Genomic DNA, 21,740 nt, shown 5'->3' on the forward strand with positions numbered 1-21,740 from the left:
CGTTTGAGCCAAACCGCCTCCATTTTCTCGCTCCCCACCCTCCGAGGTGTCAAAGCTTTTCCTAAATAAACACAGCAGTCCGAGTCTGTTAAACTGCAGAGTGTTGTGGGGGGGGGGGGGGGGGGGGGGGGGGGGGTGGAACTCAAGACGAGGACAAGAAGTGAGAACCAGGAGCGGTTTCATCTCTTTATTTCACCTCCACAGATTGTTACAGCTCTCTTTATCATCTGACCTGGCTCAATTATGCCAATTGGATATCCCTGTGACACAGTGAGGCGGTGGGGACAGTAAAATGAAGCGAGAGGGGGATTAAATTGTGTGTGTGTGTGTGTGTGTGTGGGGTGGTTGAGAAGGTGGATTAAAGATGCTGCAGATGAGTGTAGAAAACAGCTTGTTGGTGGAATCTGCATCACTTAGCGTGTATTACTTTGCCGAGAGAAGGACAGCAATTTAAATTTTAGTGATGTCATTTCCACCTGCCAGTCACGTCCGGGTGCGATAAATGTGGAGCCATTACATAAATGAGATGTTGACGTGACCCCCCCCCCCTCCCCCCACCACCCCATATGCATGCATGCAGACACACGGCCGTATCTTTTCAGTTTTATGTAAATAGAATAGAAATCCGGTAAACGGCCTGACCTCTATATGTCAGCAGCCCAAGGGGACCCGTCAGACGGAGACCAGCAGCAGCAGCAGGAAAGGTTTCTCAAAATCCCTGGATCCAAATCAGGTCCACACAAATCAATATTATACTTAGTGAAGTTGTTTCAGGATGGGGAATTTCAGCTCTTGTGTGTGAAAGTTAACGAAACGATCGACACGCTGACATTAAGTTACCCAAAGTAACCATAATGAACGCAGTTGGAACATTTACGTACGCACGATAAAAAGGAAAGCATAGGATACCTGGGCTAAAAGGCCCCTATGTGAGAACCAAAAAGTGAATTTAAAAATGGTAAATCTGTATATTTTGAGAAGCTTGTGGGCTGATACCAATAACTCTGAATTCAAGTCATGCAGTTTAATCGGCAATTCTAACAAACATTAAGAAAATCCACGAAGAAGTATTTAAAAACAGGAAATTCAAACAAACGCTTAAGCCAGAGGGTCTATTTTGTAAAAAAACACATGCTCATACTTTATAACTTATTTCTCAACATGTTAAACTAATCTTGTTATCAACCAACATAAAGGCCCTGGAGGATGATGTGGATGAGAAAATGTGAGAGTAAATTATCCTGTTACTCGGTTTATTACATACAAAACTTATAATTTTGCTGTTGAGAAGGAAATAAGAGTCAAGAGTGTTTTTATTGTCTGCATGTGTTACGGTGGTAAAATTTTGGTTACATCTGTAGGAAGTTTGGTGTCCACACAACAAGCAATCGAGAAGTTATACACGTTTAGATTGAAAGAAATCTAGACAAACCCCTATTGTTTGTGGGCCATTTTGGCACAGTTTTGGCACAATTTGTGAAATTTGGAATTCATTCTTAAAATTGAAAATGTGGGTTGCTATTATACATTTGGTGGACACTTTTGTAGAGGAGTCTTAGATGAAGATCTGGACATATGATAAGTATGTGTCGGTCTCAGTAAGTCAACTACAAGCTGACAATTGTTCTTAAACAGCTCAAGCCTCCTTGAACGGGGGCTTGAGTTTAAGGGGTTGAAAAAAAGGGTTAAAAACGATTTTTTTTTTTTTGGCATTCAACAAATAAAATAAAATTGGTAATCCCAACTGTCTGGGAAACAGGAAAAGTTTACTTGGATTTAATGGCACACACTGAGATAAAAAAAAGATGGGGTTTTATAAAAGGCTCTGCAAATCCTAGATTTTAGCCGTTTTTAACTCTGCGTGACTTTACATGACTGAGATCTACACAACAGGTATGCAGCTGTTTTCTGTCCACATTGCTAAACCAAACTTCACTGCTTGGCTCCATGTCTAAAACAAATATGTTATTGGAGATTTAAATAAAGTACCTGAAGGATAGTGTGTTTAAACTACAATTTGAGCAGAATTCCATTGAATCGTTAGTAGTTTGGTCTGTAATTGCAGCTATTTGATTGTGTCGTTGATCAGGATTCTTTGCTTTTGCCCCCAAAAAAAGTTTTTTGTTCTTTGGAAATTCTTTCTTCATTACAATTGCTCCCTTTTTGCCCTACTGGATACTTTAGCTTTGAAAATCAAAAGCTGTTTTGAATCTTATTAGTTACAATTTAGTCATTTCAAAATGACACAAAAACCTAATCACCGTGTTGTAATCTGCCTCATATAATCCGGTTTAATGCATATTACGCTGGTACTGCTGTGGCAGAAGTAAACCCAGTACCAGCAGCAGTTCTTCATAACATAAGTGAAAAAATGTTGCCTTTCTCCAAAAACTGCACCCCGGTCTGGATACATAAACACTAATAATTTTGAATGCTCTAATCCTATGGTGCTAAATGTTTAAACTGCCAATGTGACAACGTTGTCATAGTTTTGTGCTGCAGGGGGCCTTTTCGTGTTGAGTTTTCGTGCGCTCCGCTCCTCCCCAGGTCCTCTGGCTTCCTGCTACGAGCCAAAAAGATGCCTCTTCTGTTAAACGGAGGACCTAAAACCCCGTACTTTGAATGCATGTCTGCCAGGTTGTTTTGGATCTTTGTGTCTGTGCTGAACCCGCAAAGGCCTGTAGAGTGCCTTCCCTCTCATTTCTCAATTAATGGTGGAGGCTCTCTGGCTCCCAGTGAACCTTGAGGGGATTAAGCTGGAAAGGAAAACTGGAGCTTCTCTTATTGCATTTTAGTTTTCGACATGTGTTTTTAGCATTGCATCCAAAAATTCGAAAGAGTACATCTCAGTTGTTGTTTTTTTCCCCAACATTTCTGTTACTGGCCTTGTAAAACCCAATGTGTTTAAAAAATGTATACCAATATTTATTTTTAAAAATGACATAGAATCCATCCATTGCCTATACCTGCTTATCCGTGGCAGGTCGTTGGGGGCTGGTGTCTATCTCCTGTTATTGGGTGAGAGGCAGGGAACACCTCACACAGGTAGCAATAAATTCACTTTTTAAGTATCATGAGCTCAAAATAATTTTTAGAATGGCAGTCTTTCAAATGCACAAATATAAGCTAAGTCTCCCTTATTATTATGTTTAGCAAGACATCATTAACTTTTACTTTTCATTTGAAATCTGGTTAAAGACGCTGACTTAAAACGTCCAATTAATAATATTTATTTCTTAATTTAGTTAGGTTTTAATGTAGTTAGGTTTAATTTAGAGCAATCTCTAACCCAACAAATAAAATGCCTTAAAAACTTAAAATCAGCTTTTCATGAAACACCTCTCAGTTGCATGTTATTTTATGCTATGAATGCAAGATTATATATTTTTTGTTAAAAAAAAAATTCCAAACCAACTTTGACGGATCACTGCATGCAAACCGATGATTTGATTCATTTCTACTGATACATTTGCCTGTAAAATCTATTTTCAAAACAAAAATAATGTTAAACATCAGAGGAGAGCACAATGTTGTCTCGGTCCTGCAGAAATTGAGTCCATACAACTGTACATTCCTAATTAGTGCATTTTTCTGTGCAAATTCTGACCCAGGTACTGCCACACAAATACAAATTCATGTGAAGGTTTTCCCAAACAAGCTTCCCGAGCTACGCCTTTGTCCATGTAACCGGTGCCGGTTCCTTTGACGCTGTCAACTGGACAGATGGGCCCGCTCTTAACCTGCTTTTGAACCCTGCAGGCCACACAAAAGCCCGATGCCAGTGCAAACACTTATTCGCATTAATGCCACTTTATTTGCAGTCATCACTTCACTAATGAAGGGAGAACACATTTGTTTTGAGTCAGCAAAAAATATCAGATGTCACAATAAAGCAAAAAAAAAAAAAAAAAAAAAAAAAACGGGTCGGATTAGAAAAGGTCAACAGCGCTGTGTCGACATGCAAAGCCGAAAGAGAACAAGATTCATCACCATCTTCGTCTTCATCATCATCATATGTTGCTTACCTGAGCAGGCCTGGGAAAGCAAATATTGTTTTTGCAGACACACACGGTGAAGAAAAGCCTCAAACATTTACTGTGTTTGATCAAGATAAGAATAACTCCTGTTTGTTACTTTGCGGCCGCTGTTGCAGTAAATACACCGAGATGTTCCAATTAAATGCTCGGCAGCGGAGATGTCTCCATGTATGAATATGGTTTAGTGCATTAGGGCATCTATGGTTACACCGCAATAAGTTCCAAGGACAATCCTCCATATAAAACTGGTCATTTAATTGAAATGTATTATTTATTATCTATGTCAGTGACATTGAGTGTCAGCTCTGATTAGAGCCGAACCGTGTCTCTGCGCCTCTGCGGTTTGCAGAGCCGAGGTGGGAGATGAGAGCAGCAGGGGGAGACTCGGGTTGGGAGGTCAGTGTTTCCCGCTGCCAGAGGAGGGGAGCTCGTCTGTGTTGGTATGGGTGGGTAGACAGCAGGGGGAGGGGGGGGGGGGGGATTTAATTAGAGCAAGTGCCTGCATCCCCCTCCATGTCCTGCTCCGAATCACTACTTGCTGCCAAGGGTTAACCGGTCTGATAAATGGGATCAGCCACACGATACCAACATACACACCTCTTCATGGACGAATGGGAGAAGGCCTGTATGATACCGATAAAAGTTATGTGAAGAAACATTTACCGAAACAGCACAAGAGCCACATTTTGTTACTGATTTATGCACCAAACGGCATCTGTTGTTGCTGCAAGACATGTTCCGTGTTTCTAACCAGGATCCTAACCAGACAGTAGATTCCCTCCAGCTCCCAGAAAGCCGCATCACTTGTTTGTGATCTTAAGGTGGAATGCAGAAGTTCGGAACTGAGTTTTGCTTGAGCAACTTGGAGATCTTCAAAAGACATTTACTTGAAGGCCAAACAATCTTTGAACTATTTTTAGCAAGGTGTTTTTGTCCCTGCATAATGCAGGCTGCTAAATCTAGGGAACTTGCGGAAATTTGTTCACAAATGAAGGACACAAACTGTGACTGGTACTTCAAAAATAATGAAAAGCCTTATGCAAAGTGTTTTAGGCTTTCTTTTAGTCAACGAGATCAACAGCAATGTGAGACTGACGCTGATGCATTTGGTGATAAACCAAAAGAGAGATGAATGTTTGACCAGAGAAGTAAATAAAAGTTCTTGTCAGAATAAATAAAAAGCCCACACACAGTTATAGCAGGAGATGGAATGTGTCTGCTGTTCCTTCTGTACAAAAACACCATTCATTAAAGACTGGATTCCATCCCTAATAATGGAAAACTATTCAGAGACGCTTGTGAAACAAGCTTCCAAAGTCAAGTAGGGGTGCCAGAATCAAATAGCGCCGGCCGTTTTTATCTGGTTTCTTTACTAAAATTCACTCATGGTAAAAATAAATGAGCAATAATAATAATAATCAGTCTCTTTTAAATTTTAGCTTTTTGTGGATCAGGACATGACAACTAAACTTTTGTTACAACAAGATTCAGATATTTCCTCAGGTTTTGCTGCTATATGTAAACAAATTATTCTTTTCCAGCCAGAATTGCAGCTATTGGGTTATTTGCAGTTTCTCTGAGCACTACCCTGTCAAATCTTGACGTGAATGTACTGAAAGTTTAAGTTATTCCTGACATCTTTCCTCCTCAGCATCGTGTTAACGTACGTCTCCATGCTCCAGACCAGTGAAATACCAAAGCTGCTGTTATGAAGGTGCTCACAAAGGCATGTGGTCAGCCGTTCAAGTGCATTTTGTCTTAGCAGCTCTTGGCTACTGGTTTCCCTCTAGAAGCGGCGGGGATGTGCTTAGTTATGGTTATCCTACAGTTTGGATTACCATAACTATCCTAACCAGACAGTGTGCTTAGTTATGGTTATCCTACAGTTTGTATCTTAGCTGTTAGGATGTTCAGCAGTAAACCAGAGACATGTTCATGTTTTCAGCTCCTTCAAACCAAGGTGTGAAGCAGACCCTCAATAACTAAGGAAGTATCTGAATAGTTCATCTGAGTTAAACTAGTGAGTAACTTTCAGAAATGTTCACGTTGACATATCTTAAGGATATTGGTGTGTGATGCCACTAAGTTATAAGGCCAGTTAAAACAATGCCCAAGGGTTTGAGGCAGAATTATATAAATTCAAAAACTGCTTCAGTCCCACATGAGGCTAATGTTTTAGGAAAACGAGCGTCTTTGTATTACTGCTGGTTGGGCTGGTTTCTGTCAATATAGACGGATGGAGCTCAGGTGAGATTTGTCGATGGAGGAAATTAGGTCAGATGTAAATCATAGCATGGCGCCAGATTTTAATGATACTGAATTGATAGAAACATTTCCAGAGGTTTGACCGAGTGTGAACTGTGTGAGTCCATTAAATGTCACGGGCTCTAAAGAAGGGTCGAAACGATTCCTCCACACTCCTAATAAACAATTATTTATAGTTCATTCCTGTTACGGTGCAATTTAAATGTTATAAGTTATCTTGATTTTTTTTTTTTTTTTGTAAATGTTTTTGCATCTTTCCTGTGTTTCTGATGTTTGCTGTAATTACAGCTAAAAGGGTCGAAAGGTCAACAATGCCCACCCTCTCTCGTAGTGGCCCGATTAGTTTGAATAGGCTGCAGCTCCTCATAAACAACACATTGTATGTCTGCAAGGTGGCCTAATTCATTTATGCTCCGCGTGTCACGGAAGAATACAATATTATGGTAAACATTAGTCTTTCTAAACTTCGAGTCTTTTTTGTATTCTTCCGTGTTCTCTTTTCTTCAACCTTATGTAGAGGTATTTTTCAAAACGATAAAAACAACAAGATCTTTCAGAAGCAGCCATTATCATCTATCATCACAAATGAGAAAACCATAAACTTTGTTTGTTAAAGTCACTCCTCAAGCTGGTTCAAAAGTCCCATTTGGACTTATTGTGAGAAATTTTTGTTTTCCTTGTTTGTTTTTTTGTTTGTTTTTTATTACAAAAATAATTATTTTCTCTTTATATTATTGAATTTTTTTATTTGGACCACTCAGAAATAACATTTTACAATGTTACAAACGCTTAATAGAAGGTAACATACTTTGATTTGCCACAACATTGAAAGGTTGTCTGTTGTAGAACTGATTTTCTTCCTGATTTCCAGACACCGAAAGGCCCCTTTTCATTTTATTATTTAACTTTCACTCCTTATTTTTATACCTTTTTTTTGTATTTAGAGCCTTCTACACCAACCATATTTACACATGTTCAGCTCTACTGACTTTCGGGTTTGTCTAAATATTCCCAGGAGATTAGCTCTGTTTGTGAGACCGTGTTTGCGTTTGGGTGCACCGACGTGTCGAGCTTTGGGAAAAGTTCCAGATGTGCCAAGCTGGGACTGACTCAACGTGAACTCTCCCTGAGGATTTAGCTGCTCGACAACCCACGCAGAGGCACTGGCACGCTGGGATGAGGCGGCCAATCACACATTTGTCTTCAGCTCAAAGTCACACTGTGTCCAACACAAAAGGCTTCAATGAGAGGATTTACGAGGTCCTGTTCTGCGGTGTACAGTGCGCTTACGGTGGCATGTCACCCGCTGTGGTGGGGAAGGAGTTGGCTTTAGATCCAGGTGGTGACACATTGAAACATAGTCAGTGAACTAAGTAGGAATCCTGAAAATTGTGGCATTTCATTTCGCTTTGTGTGTGTGTTCTTCTGTGTCTCATTGTGTTTCCTTCTCCTCTGTCTGACCTTTGGTTATCAGACAAATTGAGCCATAAGAAATGACCTGTGAGTGTGAATGGCGGCAGGTAATTTCTGCAGCATGCCAGAAGACTAGATTTGACGGGACGACGCACAAAGCACTGATTATTCGCTGATTCAAGTGTCACTTCGGACAAAGAGTTTTGGCTCTCTCTGTGGTGGGGAAAGAGGCAAAATTTATAACACGCCGCCGAGTTGCTGTCGAGTTTATCTGTAAACGGGAGGAACTGAGCGCGAACTGTAAACAGCCAACGGACGGAAATCTTCAAAGCGCTTGATGACTGTGAATATCCCATAAGTGGCCAGATAATGCGTGATGGAGAGGAACAGCGAGATAGGAGGGTGAAAGTAATGATGCCTTGTTGTGGCTGATAAAGCGTATTTATCTCCTATCTCCCATATCTGTGCACAATGGGGCACTTGTATAGCTCGCTGTAAAACTCTGGGCTGTTAAATAGAAAGACCAATTAAATGGTCATAAAAGTCACACTGGGCTGGAGGGTGTTGAAAAGGAGCTTTTGTTTCTACTGTAGATGAATAAATATGAAACTGGTGATCTGGGAAGCAGATTGCAGAGTGGCAACATTGAAATTCCCCAAATGGGACTCTGATCCCGGGCAGCTGTGTTTGTTCTGCATCGTCTGCGGTTTATCAGTTGTGAAAACTCTGTTAAGTTGTCATTAATAGGCTGAGATCAAACAAGTAAAGGAGTGGTTGGGATAAGATAGATGAATTCAGCACAGTGTAGGGTTTATATATATATATATATATATATATATATATATATATATATATATATATATACATATAGCCTCTGAGCTGCTCGGAGCTACCAAAACTTCTGCCCTTGGCTCTAATCAAGAGCTTTTTTCGAGGAAGAAGCAACACCATGCTGCTACAATGTCTCCCAGGGGAAAGTTTGTTACTTTGGTTGTAGAGTTCTGCTGGGAGGCTATGAGTAGTTAATAACTTACCTACAGTAAATAAATCTGCCAGCGCCTTCACTTTGTGTCTACACAGTATAACGACCAGTCAGGGGGGGAGAGAATAAGGCAAATTTCACTTATCTTAAAACAATCCCACTTCTGTTGCGACGGTTCTTTGAAACACTACGTGATAAACCTTTATCTTCATTGTGGTCTCATAATGACAATTAAGATTCTTGATTCTTGATTTAAACTGTTTGAATTCAACAGTTATTTACGTAAAAGTCATAAATACCACGAGTACACCCAGATGGGTTGGGTTTTATTCTAAAGAGAATCGGCTTCCGTCTCGGGTGCCTCCTTAATTGCTGTCAATATGTTTCTACAGCAGACTTTGGAAATATAAAAATCGTTTAGTCAACTTTGCCATTTTTTTTGAAACAAACATAAGAGTCTGGTAGTTTTCAAGCACTTATATTGGAAAAATCAACAGATTGGACTTGATATCACGCAGTGTTGTAGTCCCCACAAAGTATAGTGTCAACAATGCTGTTGCTCTCCTAAAGATCATAGCTACAACTTTTTAATCAAAACAATGTATTTCTCAAAAATAATACATTCACACAGAGCAGAGTGGTGCAAATATAAAGTATAAATTTTACTGAAAAATAAATATATTTAAATAATTGTTTTATAAATTTAAACGGGCTAAAGTCCCATGAGCCAGAGCTCAGTTGTTGCCAGCTCATGTCTGTGATAGCGCTGAGAAATGGCTTCTTCTCCATATTACATTTCTCAGATTCCAGCAGATCAAAAAAAGAAGCAAAACGAGGGTGAAAATGGGTCAAGCTTTTGAGCGTTAGTGCTGAGTTAAGGAAGCAAAGGGGCTCAAAAGCCATGTGGAGGTTGCCGCTTTCCTTCTGCACAGGTAAGTTAAATGTTCGCTAACGCTGACCATTATGCTAATCCTGATGCTACCAGACCTGGCAGCCAGCTGGATAGCGGATAATATGTAACCTAGACACAAGATGTCAGTATTATTTTATTAGTTCAAGCTATTTTTGAATGAGATGATTTGCTTTGACATGAAACTCTTTCAGATGTTTAGCCAGCACAATCACCGTCAGCTGAAAAAAACGATTTCTGTTTCACAAAAGTTACAACACTCAGAAGGTTAAATACAGCAGGTGAGATGATGACTGCTCATGACCTCTCAGCAAAACCCCCAATTAAAAAGCATAACCAATTAGTTTCCTATCAAAGCGAAGCCAGTGCACCAACTTTTTGATTCTTTGGATTGGCTTTAGTGTTATGGGTCGTCTCGGCTTCTTCTTCATCTTAATAAAAAAGGATCTGATGAGCCCATACTCGAAAGACGATGAACTATATTTTTACAATGACTGCAAATGGATTAAATCATCAGCAGAATTTCTTAAAACAGGACAATAAAAAGCTGGAGCTTCTGCCCTCTATAGACTCTATGTTTTTTCCTATGAAAATTTGTGCATAAAAATAGTCAAGCAGCCAACCTGTCACAGGTTTTGTGCATTGTGTGCTTTGATGTACTTTAGCAGTGATTTACAGCTTGTTAAAAGAGAGCTTGCAAAGTCTAGCCCTGCAAACTTTACGATCCAAAGAGCCTTTTTACCCCGAACTCCAGCCAAATAAAACTTGCTTAGAGCCACAAATGTGACTTTTTGATGAATATCTACTACAGGAAACCTGCTGTCATTTTGGCAGAACAACCATTGCAATTCTATTTTTAGGTTTTTGAAATAAAGAAAAATATAAAGCTTTGCAACAGAAATGTCACGGATACCTTTAGTGTCTTTCTGTGGAAAATGCAATGTGATTTGTGCATTGATAACACTGTAAAAATAGAAATCCTAAAACCCTTCCTTGTTATTGTATCTATGTTTAAAAGCATTAGTTGGTTCTTTATCATCTTTTCCCAAACTTATTTAGAGCCACTTCTGAAAGTCCAGACCTTTGCAGACCTTGATAAAAGAATATAATTTTCTTTTTTTGTTTAATTAAATAACTTCCGCCACATGTTGGATCACCTTCCTTATCTGTAACAAGCCTCTGCTACACTGAAAGGAAACATTTAGCAATTATGCAGTTTCTAGATAATTCGGTTTGTTTATATATTCTTATTTTTGCAACTTTCGTAAGCCTCTCTGTTTTATTTCCTTTATTTGGCCGGGAAGCCTAGGCAACCATGAAGGTAAACATCCAACTACATGGAAATAATCAGCTCAAGCTTGATTTCCAGGCTGAGTAAACAACTTCATTATCTCTGATGGAAGTGCTTATACTCATCTGATGTGTGTGTGTGTGTGTGTGTGTGTGTGGGGGGGGGGGGGGGGGGGGGTGAGCAGGAAAGGGCCAAAGTAGCAAAGTCAGACAGAAAGAGATTCATGTCCAGTGGGCTAAATGTCGTATGGCAAAGCTCAATATTGGTTAATAAATGATGGGGACAAGGTACAGAGCCTGAAAAGAGAAGTAAAACTCAAATAAATTACCTTTATCTCCATAATGAGACAACATTAATTTTGGTCTCAAGGTCTGGTGGAAAGCAACGCTGATTTATCGCTTGCATTAGACATTGTGGGAATTAGTCTAATTACCGCGGGGCGGGAGAGCTGATTTTCACTTCACAGAAAGCTCATTGTGCACCCAGGTCATTTATCACCGCCTCAGCCACCGTGCTGTACTCAAGGCCTGGTGGGAAACGCGGCCGGCCATCCTCGATGTCCCTGAAAAACCTACTGTTTGTCGCAACGTGCCTGAAGGGAAAGAAGACACGGGCGCACGCTCCCACACCATCAGTGCTGACTGAACAGTGGTGAATCACCTCATCTGCAGTGCATCACTAACTGAGAATCAAACAACCTGGATCTCTAGGGACCCATCATTAAGCCAAGCTGACTGTTTCAGAACAGACTGACATATACCGCAGAAGAGATGTTGCTCCGTATCAAATCCTGAACTTTCTTCCCTCGCATCCGTCAGCAGAGTGGAAGATCTTATCAGTAAGTTGAGCAAATCAGGCGGGAATCTGTGACCTGGAGGTGAATATTGCGGCGGAGCATACAAAGAGCACAAGAGTTTACCTGGATTAGTTTAAGGACAGGGCAAGCCGTCTCGGAGCTGTGGTAATGATTGAAAAATATGCCTGTAATTGCTGATAAGTACGGAGCCCCTCTGGTGACATGGAAAAATTTTTTTTTTGAAGATGTTAAGGTGTGGCCACGCCTTACTAAGTTGTGGCCACGAGATAGTAAGTCGTGGCCACGAGATAGTAAGTTGTGGCCACGAGATAGTAAGTTGTGGCCACGAGATAGTAAGTCGTGGCCACGAGATGGGTAAGTCGTGGCCACGAGATAGTAAGTCGTGGCCACGAGATAGTAAGTTGTGGCCACGACTTACTAAGTTGTGGCCACGAGATAGTAAGTCGTGGCCACGAGATAGTAAGTTGTGGCCACGAGATAGTAAGTCGTGGCCACGAGATAGTAAGTTGTGGCCACGACTTACTAAGTTGTGGCCACGAGATAGTAAGTCGTGGCCACGAGATAGTAAGTTGTGGCCACGAGATAGTAAGTTGTGGCCACGAGATAGTAAGTTGTGGCCACGAGATAGTAAGTCGTGGCCACGAGATGGGTAAGTCGTGGCCACGACTTACTAAGTTGTGGCCACGAGATAGTAAGTCGTGGCCACGAGATGGGTAAGTCGTGGCCACGCCTTAGTAAGTCGTGGCCACGACTTACTAAGGCGTGGCCATGCGTTATTTGTGAGGGAGCTCATTTATGGTGGTGTAGCTTACATTCAAGGAATATGGAGAACATAGACTTGATTTCATTTTATTTCAACCTTGGAATGAACTATAATGACATCCTGCGATCTCTTGCTATTAAACACACAGTGTTAATTAGTAAGAGACACTTAATTCGAGTGCTGAAGGCATATGGATTGAGACGTAAAGCGTATGCAGACATTGGCTATGTTATTGACTTCATCCAGAAGGAGCTGGAAGGACCCGGAAGATTGCATGGTTATAGGTGGATGCACAAAAAATGTCAGATGAATGGCATCAGGGCAAAAAAGGAGGATGTACGGTTAATCCTCGCATCCCTGGATCCACTCGCATCCGCTGAACGTCAAGCCCGGAGGCTAAACCGAAGGCAGTATTATGCTCTGGGACCAAACTATATTTGGCACGTAGATTCATATGACAAATTAAAACCATATGGAATCTGCATCAACGGTTGTATTGATGGGTTTTCCCGCAAAATAATTTGGTTAAAAGCGGCATACACAAACAGCGACCCGCGCGTCATAGGAGGCTACTTTATTGATGCTGTGGAACAGGCAGGCGGATGTCCTCGGGTAATCAGGACAGATTTAGGAACCGAAAATGTGGTTATCAGAGACATTCAAACCTCCCTACGCCAACACAATACCGACAACAGATCTGGCAGTCAGAGTTTCATCGCTGCGTCCAGCACTTCAAACCAACGGATCGAGAGCTGGTGGGGGATCTTACGCAAAGAAGGAATGGAGTTCTGGATCCAGTTCTTCGGAGAGCTGAAAGACCAAGGCCTTTTCGGGGGTGACTTTCTGGACAAATCCCTGATGCAGCTCAGTTTTCAGAGCCTAATTCAGGTAAAGCTCAGAAAATTCTGGTGACTGCTGAACGAGTAGCTAACACAATGTCAAATTTGTTATTAGACGAATTCTGAAATAGTTTGTAACCACTTATAAGAGATTGTTCTGAGGGAAGTAATATGTTCCCTCAGTATATTTGTAGCAGGCCTATTTATTGAACGTTATAGGGACCATTTTAGATCTCTTTCCACACTTTCAAAGCTGTTTTCAGGGACGGTGGGATTAAATATAAAAGGGATATTTATCCTACTAAAAAAGATGTCATCCTGATAAAAAAAAAACCCACCAGGATTAGAAATACTCAGGGACCATGCACCTCAAGTAGCATGCGCGCGCACTGTGCTCAGTCAGGTAACAGTCATGAGTTACTATTGTATGCAGCTCATATCCAAAATATCTCACAGATGGAAAGAAACTTAATTTGACATCCACATAAAATAATAAACAATAATAGTAAAAGAATGGTGATAATAATAGCTAAATAGAACACCTACACAACAAAAAAGGTACTGTCCAGGGTGCTGAAAGACACGGATCACCTGCGTCTTTGATTTCATTTGTAATAAGCTGACAAATAAGTGAGATTCTTTTAATTTACGAAACACCAGGAACCTCAAAGAAAGCTAATAAAATCTGAAAGTGGACAATTTCTAGATTTCACATTTTTGGATTTATTTCAGGGGAATCTACTTCCTCATATCTACTTTGAATTCTGAATGCAAACAGTTATGCTGTCTCTTTATTAATGTGTGTTACTCTGATATAATACCGCAAACCAAAAAGGAGCAGCCTTATGAACAAAAAACCGAGAAATGAAAACTCTGTGTCCTGTGACCAACGTTGGTTAATGTCTGTCTTTTCTTAAAAAACATTTTAATATGTTGCTGTGCACATATGCACTGCAACATAATGCAGTAATAAACTGTGCACTGTGACTTTTGCATGCCTCCTGGCCCCTTCTCCTAAAGTCCACAATAGAGTAACTGGTTACTTTCTTAGCAACCTTCTTAATAAAAGCAAGCAAAAGTAATGAAACTGAAATGAATCTATATCTTTTTTTTTTCTGTCAGGAACAGTTGGATAACATCAAGGCTGTGTGGAACAGTCACCGTATCAGGCCAACAAAGAATACCAATGTACCCAGTGGCATCCCTGACCTGATGTATACTGCACCACACCTGTGGGAATGTGAAGATTTTGTTGTTCCACACAACAATCTTAATGCTTTTAAACAGTTATGCAAGTTCCTGTCAACCGTTCCTTGTGACGAAGATGTGTTTGACCTCTGTAATGTGATCATGTCAGAGTCAGGCCTTACATTCCCCACAGACATACCACAAGCTCAAGAATTTTACCTTAGAATACGGGAGGTTCTACATTCGATTGTTTTTGATTAACTTGCCTGGAAAATCTGAATGGGTCTACATGTCATTACATGAATACATTACTTGTATACATTTCATGGGTCTAAGTAACTCAAGTTATTATAACATAAAAACATATTGTATCATAATTTGCTTAGGATGTCATTATTTCACAGGAAATTTTGTTTGTTCAAATCAGCTAGACAATTGGAATTTTTTGTTTCTCATCAAAAAAGACATTGCCACAGAATATCCAACTCAGTTGCCGTTCATTGTGAAACTGGTTTGTGTGTTTGTAATGTATGTATTACTATAGTATGTATATATTAGTATGTATTCATTTAAAGTAAGTTTAGTTTTATATCACATTCCATGTTAGACAAGTCAGTCATAAAACGTTAAAATAATTACAGCAGGGTGCAGGAAAAATCAGAGAATAAAACAGTTAAAAGAATGATTTGAGATTAAAAACAAGAAATTAATGACTTATCTTAAAAGAAACATTCCTGAATAAAAACAATGGAAAGGCAACTGAGAAGAGGTGGGTCTTTAACTTGGATTTAAATCAGCTGAGTGTTTCAGCTGATCTGAGGCTTTCTGGGAGTTTGCTCCAGACATGGGGAGCATAAAGGCTGAACACAGCTTCTCCATGTCTGATTTTGACCCTGAGAACTTATAAAAGACCACATCCTGATGACCTAGGAGTTGGGTGGGTAAGGAGGGCCTAAACCATTATAGACCAGCAGCAGATGCTATCTTTCTGTTAAGTTTTAAGATACTAAGATTTGTATTGAATCTGTTATCAAAACAGCAACTACTTTATTAGAATGGGATGAATACACAAATCATACTCAAAAAAAGTTTATTTTTAAGTGAACATGACAGCAGAAAAGCAGTCTTGAGAAAATAAAATAATGTCATATATAAATCATATGTTATTAACTGCTAGAACAATAGTTTGTTATTCTTTAAACTGTATTGTTTTAAAGTAGATCTAAACCAAAGAGAATTCCCACTTTGCAACATTTCTCTTACAAAAACTGACTTGAATTGTTAACAGAATGCAAAAGAGCAACTATTGTTTATTTATTCAGAATGCATTACCTATTTAACATTGGCAACGTGTGATTAACAAGAACAATTTTGTACTCCTCATTTAACAGAAATATCCAACAAAATATAGAATTGCTTTACTGTTCTGGGGTGCCAGATTTTAAGCAGCACTTGATATGGTAGTTGTTCATTTGAGAGCTGTTCCTTCACATTCAATGAACCATCAGTTTTTAGATAATGTCCATTACCCAGACTCCACTTCTGAGAACAAGGTCAAAATCAGTGCGGAGGTCTGGGTAGTTCTGATAGTTCACAGGCAACATCAGTAGACACCCACAGGTATGAGCTTGAGGTCGACACTGGAATTTAGTCGTCTCTATGAACTGAACAGTGATGTTTTGCCCAAAGAGAATATCTGCCCCTGTGCAGAAACGCAGAAAAGCCTCTAACAAGCCTTTGTCACATTCCCCGATGTACCTCTTCAGATGTCTGGCCACATTGTTTTGAATGGCTGTCATCTCTTCTGGAAATTTCAGAAGCTGCTTAACACGTTTTGGGGTTGGGATCCGTTCCTCCGTTATTTCCACAAGCTTGTGTGGAAACAAAGTATCTTTCAGGATTTTTAAGATGGGCTTCCAGCTTTTAATAACAAACATTGGTGTCTGGATTAAGGTCTTGTGCCCTAATTGTGACACTAGTCTAGCAATGTTGTCTTTGGTGGCACGCTGGTGGCAATCATGTGCATCCAGCACATCAACAAGGTCATCTTTGTCAACAGCTTCAAAGCAATTCAGTGCAAGCTCAAGGGTTTCCCGCTCTTCTTTTGAAACATATTGCAAGAAGCTCTCTGTCACACTGCTGTAAATGGTTCCATACAAGGTTTCTTCCAAGAATGGTAGTGGGAGAAGGAGTGGGAAATATCTGACAGTTATCCAACCTGTTACTAGGATTCTTGCAATTGCTTGCCATTCCTCAACCTGATACTCGTGCCTGAGGAAAGGTGTCTTCACATTTGCACCTAATGTGCATTTGCTGTAGAATTCTCCCCAGAATTCTGACAGGCAGTCACGCACTACCCCTGAGCCTTCACCCTGTTCCAGCTCTCCATTAGGAAGTTTCCTCTTAATGTGGACTTCTTTGTTCATTATATCTGGGTCAAGAAAAGCAGCTAAGAGGTCAGAAAGACAGTTACCACGTTGCACCACAATAACAATCATTGGCTTTGACTGCTCCCATGGCAGAGTGTCATCTAAATCAGCTGAATCACTAAATGGCATACCAACAGTTACTTCATCATCACTATAGGTGACACACTGCATTTGTGCGTCATGGACTTCAGGCAAACTTTGTGCTATATCGATGACTCTGCCTTCTGCTTGATCAGTTCTTGTACACTCTGTTGTGACTTCAAGGACTGCTTGGTCTTGTTCCATTTCCTCATACACTACAATTTCATCCTCAACTTTGTTGTCAATCGCTACATTGGGTGGTTCTTCAATGATCAGTATTTCAGATTGTGGATTCATGAGGTCAAACACATCTGAGTCTGGCAGTAAAGATAAGTCAATTATGACTTCTTGGTCTGATCCTTGATCTTCTTTACCATTGTGGGGGCAGTCTTCCACAACTTCCAGGGTTGTCAACTGTTGACTATTGGAAACACTTTTTGCGTCTTTAACATTCCTCTTGGTACAGAGGTACAATCTGAGTAGCTTCACTTTGGTTTTTTCATAAAGATCCTCAACTGTAACATCTGGATCCATTTCATTTTGTGCAAAGTCATGGATACTGCAAACATGATCTGCCAGATTCAAAGACCTGCAGACACCATTTGGGAAAAACAGGGACTCTGCCATTTCTTGGATGTCACTTACTTTTGCTTGCCTGTCCACACTGATATGCCGGGTACCTCCCCCTTTTACACTCCGTACCTGTTTGAAGCTATTTTCTTTCTCATTGAAATTCATCCACCCAAGTTCTACCCTCTTTGCAGTTTTCTTTTCATTTTTATTTCCTCTCAGTCTCTCGAAAGTGTGCATTCTTTTAACTGCCTTACTACCTGGAGCACAGCACTTTTCTCTTATTTTTTCAAGTAGCTCCTTTCTGTTGGATTCTGCTGATTCTTGGCGGTGATTCATGCGACAGAATGCGACAGCTGCTAATCTGTCTCCATAATGTGGGATGTACGTTGCCAGATCTTCATCTGACATCAGTGTAATGACAGAAGAATCAATCTGCAAATTCAAAACCAGAAAATAATCATTTGTAAATCTTCCTTAGTGACAAAATCAGGAATACATTTTGAAAATTTTATTTTTCCACCCTATTTAAAAAATTATATATTTGCACCTTACATTTAAAATGTGTAAGGAAACCCCAGGTTAATAATCCAGAAAAAAACTATGCACTTTTCTCTGTGTATGTAACTATCTCTAAGACTATGTTTACAATAAAATCATTGAGCAGCATTGATGGCTTAAACTAGTATGATCATTATATGCTATTTTTATTTATATATTTTAATTAAGAGGTAATCCACAGGTAGGTGTATCTATCACATGCAATGCATAATACAAACATTTTACTAATCTCTCACTGCATTCGTTCGTTACATTCCATGTTAAATGTTTTGGAACACTTTCCCATATTTCATGGGGCTGCTACTGTAAATGTATTTGAGACTGTGTAGATGACACCTAATATTTTTATAGAAATACCTTATCATTTTGAAGTTTCCTTAAGACTTCTTCATTTGTTCCACGGTCTTGCAGAAACACCAACAAGGGGTCCTTTTGTCTCTCCATCTTGTAGTGTACGTATACAGCCCAAATGCGTCTAAAACAAAACACAAGATTAGAGTTGTCACATCCCATGGCTAGATAGTTGTCCTTCAAATAACTCAAACCCTTTAATTAAAGAAGGAAAAAAATAGAAGTCAGTGAAATAAGTTAAAATTAACAAAAGTAATAAAAAATAAAAATTATCTTAAAACCATGACATTGATTCGGAATTTTGTTTAAAAGACATATTAAAAAGAAACACACAAATTAAACAAGTAAACAAGCCCAATGGGGATCTGAAGCTAACATTTTGTTGAGGTGCACTTTGATAGAATCACTGCAATCAAATGTTCAAAAAGACTTCTACACCTGTTGACAGGTCCACTGTTCATGGCACGGCATTATCTTATTTCACTAAATTATAATTTAGTGCATTTTTATTTATTAGTTTTTGTTAAATTCAGGTTAAATTCTGAATAGTAATTCTGAATCAAATTTTTTCTGGGGGATATTATTTTGAGGATGACTGTATGATATAGGTTTGTATGAGGATAAAGAGTTTTGAACAAGTTCACAGTATAAAGTTTGTCATCATTTTATTATGCACAGGCCTAAATGTAGGCTTATTGCTAATTTGATTTTTGACTAATTCACAACAGTAAAGCAATATCTTACATAAGAGAGTGGTGTTGTAGCCTACTGTAATGTCGTCACAGCTGTAATTATGTCACAGTAACCTACATTATCCTCTCTCGCGTGATATGGCTTTTATAAGCAAATGAATGAATGAATTAATTACACTGTTTTTATAAAGCACTTTTCATACATCGGTAGCACAAAGCAGAGTTATTTCGCACAGGAAAAGTGCTATATAAATAAATAAACCTAGCCTAAGGGACATACATAACAAAATCAATGTTTTAATAAAATGAGTTGACAAAATAATGTCTCTCACTCTCTCTCTTTCTCTCTCTCACACACACACACACACACACACACACACTCCTTGCTATTCATTCTAATGATCCGGCTTAACCTTTGTGAGGACAGCGCCAGTCAGGCCTCTGTCTGCTGCCTTTTTTTCCTCTTTCTACCGCAGATGACTGCAGTTTGACCGGTGGCGTCTCAAGTCAAGCCCTCTGGCTCGCGTCATCCCTGGATCCCTCAATTCCCCCGGGTTTCAGTCCGCTCTACGCGCACGGCAAGATCGCGATCAGCTGATCGTCGTTTTCCTCTTGCCCCGCTCTAATTCTCTGATCTCTCCCGCAGATAGTGCGTCAGATCCAGCCATCCACGGCTCCGGTCCCTCGGGCTCTGTCTCCGGCCCTGCTGCGCTCACACCGTCCCCTAACCTAAATAAACCTGTTAACCCGTTTTCCTGTGTGTGTTTGTGCTCTGCGTGTGGGTCAGAAAACTTAATACCGTGACAACCCCGCTGTACGGAAAGGAACATCTCTTAATGTTCGCCTGTCATTGTGTGTGCACCTGATTCGTTGCTTTGTGAAGTTGTGGTTTTTCATTTTGTGTACATGTGTTTGCTCTTAAGGTGCCTACTACATATCAGCGACAGATTCGCCACATTTGCGTGCCGCCGCTCGCCTCACAACCCGCTTTGACGGCTGTTAATCGCGCGTTATGCGTCACAAGGGTTTACCTCTGTGGCCTCACTGAGTTTGCAAAGCGTCACGTAGCTCCAGTGTCGCAACCCGCTCATATGGAAATCCTGTGCTCGACCAGACACATTCGCGCACAATGTGTAGGCACCTTCACAAGTCCACAACTGGTGTTAGACTCGACGCCACAATGTGCTAAAACACGCGTTTCCTTAAATAACAATGACCCCTTCTAATTGAATCGGTCTAAAACGAATAAAAAACACAGATTCCACTGCATGAATTGCTCACAAAACACGATACTTTCTAATTAGCACACAATTACCTTTCTTCTCTGAAACTGCCTAATATGGCTGTGCAGTTTGAACGTATGGTATGAGTATTCGTAATGCGTGACCACGCCGTACTAAAGCGTGGCCACGCCTTAGTAAGGCGTGGCCACGCTTTAACATCGTGTAAAAAAAAATTTTTTTCCATGTCACCAGAGGGGCTCCGTAGATAAGCTCTTTAATGTTTCAGTAAACTCCCGTTGGCCGCTACGTTTACTGACACATAACTCGTCGATAAACCGGCATTGTAGTCGACGGCTGGCGGCTCCTTTGAACCAATTGTCCTCTTATTGTGAAAAGGGTGTGAGCGGTGACTTTTTAGGCCTCTGGAAAAAAAAAAGTTCAAAAGGGCACGAGCGTGTAACGGCATGTAATAGAGGAAGGAAAAAAGCTGCAGATGTCAGGTCAGTGTCAAAAGTGAAACTGAACCGCACCGGAAACCGATTCCTATAATAACCTATTTTTCTGATGTTTCCGTCTTTGCCCAAAATTCACCTGTAAACATCATCAGAAGCAAATTTAACTGCTCAGTATGTGCGTGATGGACATCTGAGAGGTTTTTGCTGAACTGATCAGTCACATCACTCCCTCTGCTTTTCATCGCGGTGCAGCAATAAGGAAGAGGATAAGTCACAGTGTCCAGAGCAGTGCTGCGTCCTTCATGAAGCTACAGTGGTTATGCTTTCAGCTATGATGTTGAAGGCAAAAACATTATTATGAGTATTTGATGAAACATTATGTGCAGCATAATGCTGAAAATAAAAAAAAAAGCATTCAGTTTGAAAACTGAAAACTGAAAACTTACATAAACATGTAAGTCAAGAAAATAAATTTATTCTCTTTTTGTAAAATGTTTGATATTTTTCTATTGTAATTATGGAGCAAAAATACCTAATACTATATCTTGCTTCTTAAAATGGTGGTGCAGTCATGTTTCTGACCCTTGTGAATAATTTTAGCTTGATTGTAGCAGAAACAACTGGCTGGTTGGGTACCTGGAAGAGAGACGGCAAAGATTACTACAGGAGAGTGTGATGATGTTACGAAATATATGTTGGATTTTTCTTACCGTCTCTGGCCATGGCTGCTCTGAAAGGGGAAAAGTTGCTTGCCATGCTCCAGAGGATGAGGGTTGTGGGAAGTACTGGTGGTCAGGCTGGAGAGCTGGCAGGCCGAGTGGTTTGAGGGGAACGGAGCCAAGGAGGCTGATGATGTATCCAGAGGAGACGGTG

General features: G+C 40.1%; 1 protein-coding gene across 3 annotated transcripts; it reads right to left on the reverse strand.

The window, feature by feature from the left end:
• Positions 1 to 14,225: 14,225 nt before the first annotated feature.
• LOC110368198 lies at positions 14,226 to 20,652 on the reverse strand. 3 transcript variants are annotated; one of them, XM_036129954.1, is made up of 3 exons: positions 20,505 to 20,652; positions 18,504 to 18,621; positions 14,226 to 18,020 (listed from the first exon to the last, which is right to left on the reverse strand). In XM_036129954.1, exons 2-3 carry the CDS (start codon positions 18,588 to 18,590, stop codon positions 16,017 to 16,019), a joined length of 2,091 nt encoding a protein of 696 aa, XP_035985847.1. In that variant the 5' UTR covers positions 18,591 to 18,621; positions 20,505 to 20,652; the 3' UTR covers positions 14,226 to 16,016. The 3 variants fall into 3 exon arrangements, with proteins under 3 accessions (XP_035985847.1, XP_035985849.1, XP_035985848.1); XM_036129956.1 differs by having other exon boundaries at positions 19,603 to 20,652; XM_036129955.1 differs by having other exon boundaries at positions 18,504 to 20,652.
• Positions 20,653 to 21,740: the final 1,088 nt, after the last annotated feature.

The sequence above is a fragment of the Fundulus heteroclitus genome, unplaced genomic scaffold (assembly GCF_011125445.2).
Source record: "Fundulus heteroclitus isolate FHET01 unplaced genomic scaffold, MU-UCD_Fhet_4.1 scaffold_258, whole genome shotgun sequence".
Classification (NCBI taxonomy): Eukaryota; Metazoa; Chordata; class Actinopteri; order Cyprinodontiformes; family Fundulidae; genus Fundulus; species Fundulus heteroclitus.